The sequence below is a fragment of the Monodon monoceros genome, unplaced genomic scaffold, assembly GCF_005190385.1.
Source record: "Monodon monoceros isolate NGI ecotype Baffin Bay Population unplaced genomic scaffold, NGI_Narwhal_1 Super_Scaffold_9, whole genome shotgun sequence".
Classification (NCBI taxonomy): Eukaryota; Metazoa; Chordata; class Mammalia; order Artiodactyla; family Monodontidae; genus Monodon; species Monodon monoceros.
Window position 1 is genome coordinate 25,720,736 of NW_021703786.1, and position 8,117 is coordinate 25,728,852.

The following is an 8,117-nucleotide window of genomic DNA, read 5'->3' on the forward strand; positions in this document are numbered from 1 at the left end:
GGAACCAGCTCTGCACCCCTTCCTTGCTGCCCTCCTTTCCCAAAGTGCCTCACACTGGCCAGACTCACTGGAGGTGGGGCTTCAGGCCCCAGGCAAGGGTGGGGGCTGCCCAGGGTGGGGAGAGGGGTGTGGGCTGAGGGGAAGGGTCCATGAGGTCACCTGTGTCTGTGGTCTCCCCCTACTCCAGGCTTTAGACTGTACCCCCAGCCCTCCACCACCCCAGTCCCCAAGGTCCAGGCCAATCCCAGGGGGCATGCCTCTCACCCCACTTCCACCTCCAATGGTCCAAGGTTACCCAGCTCATAAGAGACACTGCCCTGGGTGGGGGTCCTTGGGGACCCAGGGGTTTTGGGTGCCAGCTGGTTTGGGGAGGCACGTGGGTGAACCATGGGCCCTGTCCTGGTCATCCACCCTTCCTAGGCTGGGTGGCAGCAGGCTGGTGCAGAGGCTGAGAAGGGTCCTCTCCCCCATGGCTGACCACACACAGCCCTGTTTGGGACAGGTGGGTATCACTTCTCCATCAGGTGCTTCCAGGATTCTCTAAGACCCTGCCTTTGGGGAAGGGAGCAGTGATGTGCACTATGGAGACTCCAAAGACCCTCTGACCTACCTGACTTGCTGGGGCCTAGGACCGGGCTCCTTCCAGCTCCCCCAGCCCCACCCCGGTCCTGCTGAGTAGAGTGGGGGTCCCCTCTCCCGGGCTTAGGGAGGGGACGTACGCCAAGGAGAGACAATCCCGGGGGCGGGGGGCGGACAAGAGGAGGCCCGGGACTGGTTGTCCGGGATGGGGTTGTGGGACGTTCAATCGGCTGGACCCCCCTGGACAAGCCCCAACCTTGGATTTTCTGGGCATGAGGGATGGGGGGGGAGGGGGTAGTTGTCCAGCGGCCATCGCAGGAACCCCAGGGCGGAGGGGCCAGGGACTGCTCCTGTGCAGCACTCTGAGACCAGCAAGCCTGCAGACCCTCCGCGCACACCCTTCCCCACCCCGAGCGGCGCCACTGACCCGCGAGCCGCTGGTCACAGACACGGTTTAATGGGGGACAGGAGGACGCCACTCAGTACTCCCAGAGCGCAAACCCGGCCGGTGCGTCTGCGTCCGCCCGCAGCAGCCCCGAGGCGCCGCCGCGCAGGTACTTTCCGCTGCGGGCGCGGATGGCCAGGCGGCCGCGCTCACGGAACTCAAACAGGAAGTCCTCGGCGCGCTCGCCATCGCTGCACACGCTGCCGTGGCTGCCGGTGTGCCAGAACCCGCCGCCGCGGCCTGGGGGATAAGGGGAGCGGCGGTCGGCGGGCGGCACGCTCCCGGCCCCGCGCTCCCCCTATCCCCCTCGGCGCCCCCCACTCTCTCCGGGCCCCAGCTCCTCGCGCTCCCCCCGCCCCATCCCGCACTCCCGCACCTCGGATCTGGTAGGCGCCGTCGCTGAAGCTCAGGTGGAACACGTCGTAGACGGAGCGGTTGGTGTCCAGCTGGTTGGAGCCTCGGCGGTGGCAGACGAAGCCGTCCAGGCCCCGCAGCACGAGGATGGGCCGGTTGATGAGCTTGAGGATAAACTCCTCGTCCTCACCTGATGGCGAGAAAGGGGTTGAGGGGCCTTAACGGAGCTCCCCTGGAAGAGCTCCAGGCCCGGACTCACTGCCCAGCTTGTGTGCCTCGATCTGCCACTGCCATTGCCTTATGTGGCCTTAGCCAGGGGCCTGCGGCCGTTGAGCCCCCGGTTCCCCAAATGTGCAGCAGTGATCAGGGTGCTCTGGAAATGCTCCCCCATGTCGGGAACAATGATCTGGACTAGCAAGTATGACTACTGTCGTGGACAGCAGCAGCTTCACGGGGAGGGAGCGGGGCCAGCCCTCGTGGAGACAGGGTCTCCGAGCTGGCCCTGTCCCCAGGCAGAGGGCCCCCACCCCAGTCTCCCCAGGGAATGAGGGGAGTGCTCACCCACAAAATCGCTGATGGCCGCCAGCTGCCCATTCTTCTTCATGCACACATAGCGCCCATTGCTGGCCTTGAGGGCCACTCGCCGACCCCGCCACTCCATCTCAAACATGGTGTTCTCAGAACTGGAAGGGGCAGGTCAAGGTCCCCTCAGAGGAGCAAGACGTGGGGGCTTAGGGTCAGGCCTCCCCATCCCCCTCAAGTCCAATACCACTCCCTCAGGGGGAGGGACAGGCACTTGCCTTCCACTGATACCCCCACCACCATTAAGAGCTGTCCCTCACCCCAGTGGGCATTCTTCCCTGGCTGGGCTGCTGTGTGGTCCCCGTGGTTGAGGTGGAGGTGGTGATGCAGGTGGTAGTGGTAATAGAGATGATGGTGGAGGTGATGATGGTGATGGTGGAGGTGGTGGTGATGGTGGAGGTGATGAAGGTGATGGTGGAGGTGGTGGTGGTGATGGTGATGGTAGAGATGGTGATGGTGGAGGTGATGATGGTGATGGTGGAGGTGGTGATGGTGATGGTGGAGGTGGAGGTGAAGGTGGTCATAGAGGTGGGGATGGTGCACTCACACTTGTGTGGCTGTGGCCTGGATCCCCCCGTGGGTGACCAGGGTCCAGTAGCCCCCAGTGCTGGAATAGAAGGTGCACTTCGTTGTCTCCCGGTCAATTTGCATCAGGAAAGTTTCATGATCCAGTTCTTCGTCTTGGTTGGCTGAGACATTGATCCCTGGAGGGAGGAGATGGGAAGCCCCTCACGCCTCACCCTGGGTGGGGTGGGGAGCAGAGGGATGGGGAGGCATGCTCTTGGGGCAACCCTGAAGTCAGCGGGGGTCTCATCTAGAACCCTCTGGACTCTAGAAGATTTGGAGCTCTGCCCCAGGGCCAAGTGGGTGCGTCCTGGACCAATACACACTGCTCCCTAAAGGTACTTGCCCAGCTCCCACCGCAGCCCCAGGACCCAGGCCCTTCCGTGCTGGCAAATCCCCTGCCTCTGCTAATCGTCAGGTAATCTGCTTGCTCCTGCTCTCTCGACCCAGGATTTACACCAGCCTCTATTTATAACTCTCCCCTAAGCCACTGGATGGACACTGGGGTCCCTGTCCTTCCCCAGCCATGGTTCAGGACACAGCAGGGGCCTGGGGTTTGCTCCTGGGCGCTGAGCAGGGATTGGACCCCTGTCACCTCCCCAGCCCCTCACTCACATGTGCGTGGTCTCCCAAGAACCCTGAGGGAGGGCAAGTCTACTTGAGGCTCTGCCTGGGGTTCCTGGGAGGGAGACGAAGGGGTCATCCATGACCAGGGTGGGGGGCAGCAGGCAGGCCGTGGAGCCTCCCCAGTATCTTCCCTTAAACCACATCCCTGTTCCATCACAACTGGCCACTCCAAGAGAGATGGCAGATCACAGAGGTCCCCTGAGGCTGGGCCCCAGTGGCTCCAGCTAGGGGAGCAGGAGGGAGTGTGGCAGACCCCCATCAGAGCCTGAGGGTCAGGGCCACATCCTGTCCTGCCCTACCCGCAGCAGGTAGAGCCCAGACTGCAGAGGTTAGGACCTGTCACCCTTCATGGCTGTGCCCTCCAAAGCCCCCCAGGCTGGGGTCTGTCACCCTTCTTACACAGATCATTGCTCAGAGCCAAAGAAGGTGACCCAGCATTCTCACTGCCAATCCCACCGTCCCATCAGCAATACTGAACAAAGTGAGCGCCAGCTGCCCCTGGGCCCGTGATCAGTAACAAAACAGACAGCGGCCCTTGCCCTTCTAGCACTGGTCCATGGGGGGCGGCGGACAACAAGAATGGTGGTACATCCAGTGCCCATGAATGCTGTGGGTTTTGGCCAGGGACAGCCTCACTGAAGCAGACCTGAGGAGGTGAGGGAGCCATCCCCACAGGGGCTAAGTGGGGAGCGAGGCTGCACCTCCACCCCCATCTCTGAGGCCAAGACATTGGTGTCCCCAGCATTGCCCCACACACACCCGTTCCAGACAGGATACAGCCTAGGGGCTCCATCTCACACAGCCGGCTGCTCCTGGGGCCCCGACCTTGAGGCAGGAGAGGCTCCACGGAGTCCTGGTTGCCCGCAAAGAGTGTGGACCCCACCGTTCCAGGGGGGATTGGTCAAGTGGTGGGTGTCTGAGCAAGAGGGGGTGTCTGAGAGCATTTACAGGAGAACTTTCCTTACTCCTGCGAAGACTCAGAAGAGCCAGTGCCCCTCTTTCCTTTGGACTTTGTCCTGTCTGGATGTGAGCCTGGAACAGCAGCAGCCGTCTTGTGACCACAAGGGCACCAGCGTGAGGTCAGAGCTGTCCTGGGAGAGAGGTTCCTCGAAGAGGAAAGAGTGGAGGACTTTGGTGATGCCACTGAGCTGGCAGTGGTGCCTGCCGGGGATCCCACCACCCCCGTGCCTGCAGACTTCCGTTTAGGTGAGATAATCAGTGTCCTTGTGGCTTAAGCCAATTTGCGGCCATTGTTACTTGCAGCAACGAGCACTGCCTGCTGGGCGGCCCCGCAGCAATGCCACATCAGTGAGGGCCGGCAGCGGGCACAGCAGAAACAGAGCCTGGCTGATAGAGGCTGCAAAAGAAAAATATTGGCAGGAGAAGCCAGGGTGCTCACAAACACCCCAGGGGGAAGGAGACGGGTTTGGGGCTGCCTGACCAGCAAAATGACAGGGACCGAGGCACCACCACTCCACAGAAGCCGCCACTCCAGCTACCTTGGAATCTAGTGGCACCGCTCCCCTCCTCCCGCAGCACTGAGATGCCACACTCCACTTGCTCAAATCACTGGTAGCCAAGTCAACATCTGAATATCTCGGGGCCAGGTCCTATGCCCTCAGGCTTATTGTAAGCAAAGCAGGGAGGCGAATGTGCGGTACCTCTGGCCTCTATAGTGGGAGGCAAATCTGGTCCTTTGTGGGGGACATCCCCCATTAAAGGGATGGGGTCAGATGCAGGGTAGTCCAGAGAATGAAAAATGGTTTGTACAGCTACCATCCCTCACCACCACCATCATCACCATCTCCATCACTACCAGCACCACCACCATCACTAGCAGAATCACTAGCACCGTCTCTGTTACCACAGCCTGTCTTACCATCCCCACCACCACCACCTCCAGCTTCAGCACCATCCCCACTACCACCACCACAAGACTCACAAGCTGAACAGGGACAAACACTCTGTATCCAGCATCTCCTTTGACTCACAGAGAAAGCTTTTTCACACTGCTGCCCACCTTTTAATGACAAGCCAAGCATATGGGCCTTGGCCCAGGCCAGAAAGCAGTGTGGCCAGACAGTAGGACCTGACATGGGAAGGACCAGGGCTGTCTGTCTGTCTGTCATCCCTCACGCCCCAGGACCCGACCACATGCCGCAAGTGCCTGGGGGTGTTTGCTGAATGCCGGTCCCTGCTCTGCGCTAGCCTTGAAGACCTGGACTACAGGCCGGGGCCCCTAGAGCCACAGCTGGGCCACCCCTCCAGGTGCTCAGGGCCGGGTCTCTCCCTTCTGGACCAGGTGGTGGCAGTGAGCCGGCTCAGGGTATGCCCAGCCACTCCTGGGTGCACAGAGCCAGGAGCCCAAGCAGCTTGGGGCCACTCTGGGACCTCACCTTCTTCGAGGGGAAGTAGGAACTGCCCACGTTCACCCCACAGGCATGTGATCACATGTGGAAGGGCCCACCGGTCACATGAAGCAGGTGACCGATGATCCAGGACTTGGGGGGAGCCACGCCACACCTGTTGGGTAGAGACAGTGTCTCCCCACCAAGGAGTCCAGGCCCTGGAGGGGCCGCTTACATCCCGCTGGACTGGAGGAACCCCAAGACCCCTCCCCACTCCACTCTTGGTGTCTCTCCTTGCCCTGCCCTTGGTCGCCTTCCAAACCCTTTAAACTTCAGAAGTGGCGTGATAGAAGGGAAGGGGAGGGGCGGGCAGGGGGCCAGCCCAGTGTGGGCGGGGCCTGCCCTCCTACCCCTCATAGCAGCTGGCCTGGGCCTCAACCACCTCCAGATGAGCGCTGCCCATCCTGCATCCAGTAGCTGTCCAGCGGGCCCAAGGCTCAGCAGGGACCCCATACGTGGCCCACAGCCCACCCACCTACGCTGTGTGCTGCCACACACATGTCCCCACCCATCAGCCGCAGTGCCACTCGCTGCACGAGCCCCACGCTGAGAGCGTGGCCGGCCCCGCACCCTCATTACCTTGCCGCACGGACACGTAGCGGTGGTTGGCGGCCACCAGCACCACCTGCGGGTGACTCTCCTCCAGGTCGAAGAGCTCGTCCTTGCCGGGCCGTGTGTTGCGGCCAGCCCTGAGCGTGCCTGTGGGTCCCACGGGTGCCAGGTAGCGGCCGTCACAGTCCTTGAAGGCCAGCTTGCCCGCCTTGAACTCGAGCGTGTAGCGGGTGCGAGCCTCGGGCTCCCAGACAAGGCGGCCATCGCTGCGCAGGTAGCGGCTGTCGCAGGACTTGAGGCAGTACTGCCGGTTCTGGAAGATGAGCGTGACGAGCGCGTCCACGCCCCACGGTGTGTTGCTGTCCGCCGCGATCTCGTCCTCCTGCGGGCACAGGTGCGCATAGCGCCGCCGGCTCACACTCAGCAGGTGGGCCTGCGGGTGGATGGCCAGGTGCACGGTCCACAGCTCAGCCGGGGTGATGGCTGTGGCGAAGCAGGACAGCTGGTCCTCAGTGCCGCCGAAGAAGCGGCCGTGTGGCTCCGACTGCAGCACCCAGCGCCCATCAGGCTGCGGCAGGACCAGGAAGCGGCAGTCGCGGCCCGGCCGCTCCGCCTCGCAGGCCACGCGCCCGTCCTCCTCGGCTGACAGGTAACGGCCCAGGTGGCTGCTGCGAAACAGCACAGCTGTGCCCTGGCCCGGGTCTGGCTCCAGCAACCACATCTGCTTCCTCTTGAGGCTGGGTGCTGAGGCGTTGACCTTGAAGCCGAAGCTCTCAGCCGTCAGGTAACGGTCAGTATCATTGACGAGGCCGAACTGGATCTTCAGCACCTGGTGTAGGCCATTGGTGGGCATCTTCGGGCCTGGCTGAGGTCCCCAAGAGGGGCCTGGGAAGCTCTCTCTGTGTGCTCACGGCCCCCGAGTTCCCCCAGAGGCCTGGCTCGACGGGGTTGGCCCGTGGCCCCCAGGCCCAGCTGGCGTCATGGACCTGCTGCCCGCTCGGATGCTGCCTCTGGCCAGCGGTCACGGGCCCAGGCAGCTCTTACATGGCCAGCGGGCAGCAGAGGGCGGGTGGGAGGAGGGCGGATCAGAGCTGTGCCGGCTTAGGAACAGCAGCAGACTTTCATTACCCCAGCTTGGATTTCAGCCACTCCCGGACTGCCCAGGGGCCAGAGCCCAGGGCCGGCAGGGCTGGAGAGCGCCACCCGCCGCAGGGCCGACCACCTCCTCGTCCTCACTGGCAGCTGCCCGGGCCCCAACGCGGGCCCTGTGCCCCGGCCTCTGGCCACTGCACGTCTTGGCCTCTCTCCTTGCCCCCCACCTCCGGGCCCCCAGACCCACTGCACAGACTCCCCAGCCCAGCCCAGCTCTTTCCTGAGGTAGAGAAAGCCGCCTGGTGGAAAACTTGCATGTGGCCGCAACCCGATCGCAGCCCTCCACCCTCAGCTGCCAGATCCAGTTACTGCTTCTCTGATTCCTGCTGCCAGGAGTGCGGCAAGGCCCCCAACCCGGGCGGCTGCGGCTGAGTCGCATGCCATCCCCCTCAGTGGCCCCTGGGTCACAGCCTGCAGCCCTGAGTCTGATGCTTCCCGAGGGTGGCCTGTGGCTGGGAAAGTGGCAGGCAGGGCTGTTGGTGCCAGTGAGTGGGGCCAGGCGCCCCACCCCCATCCTGGCACCCATGGCACCCAGATCCGAGCCAGGTGTGGAGAGGCAGCCGCTTGGCCGAATGCACACTGGCCGGGGAGCCTGGTGTGTTGGGCCCCGGGAAAAGGGCCCTTGGTTTGGGCTGAGGTGGCAGCTGTATGATGGAGAGTTACACCCGCCTTGCAGGTTGCACAGTGGGAGGGTGACATGGGAGCATGAACGTGGAGCAGACATGATTCCAGGCAGCACAAGGAGGTGGCAGGCTGTCAGACTCGGGGTCACGGGGCCAGGCTCTGACCTGAGCCCTGTACCCTGAGCAACTCTCAGGGCCCGTAAGGTTGCTCTGTCTTCTACGGGCAAGCTC

General features: G+C 63.1%; 1 protein-coding gene across 1 annotated transcript; it reads right to left on the reverse strand.

Annotated features, from left to right (window-relative positions):
- Positions 1-1,024: 1,024 nt before the first annotated feature.
- FSCN2 (fascin actin-bundling protein 2, retinal) lies at positions 1,025-7,108 on the reverse strand. Its single transcript, XM_029212288.1, has 5 exons — positions 6,139-7,108; positions 2,508-2,664; positions 1,940-2,061; positions 1,401-1,568; positions 1,025-1,264 (listed from the first exon to the last, which is right to left on the reverse strand). Exons 1-5 carry the CDS (start codon positions 6,962-6,964, stop codon positions 1,059-1,061), a joined length of 1,479 nt encoding a protein of 492 aa, XP_029068121.1. The 5' UTR covers positions 6,965-7,108; the 3' UTR covers positions 1,025-1,058.
- Between the last annotated feature and the right edge of the window lie 1,009 nt (positions 7,109-8,117).

Bases quoted from the DNA above. Each gene is read 5' to 3' on its own strand.
- FSCN2 (XM_029212288.1), bottom strand. From the start codon at position 6,964: ATGCCCACCAATGGCCTACACCAGGTGCTGAAGATCCAGTTCGGCCTC. The intron at 2,665-6,138 runs GTAATGAGGGTG...TCCTCCCTCCAG, and splicing joins CTACGTGTCCGTGCGGCAAG to GGATCAATGTCTCAGCCAAC. The intron at 1,265-1,400 runs GTGCGGGAGTGC...CTTATCCCCCAG, and splicing joins CGGCGCCTACCAGATCCGAG to GCCGCGGCGGCGGGTTCTGG.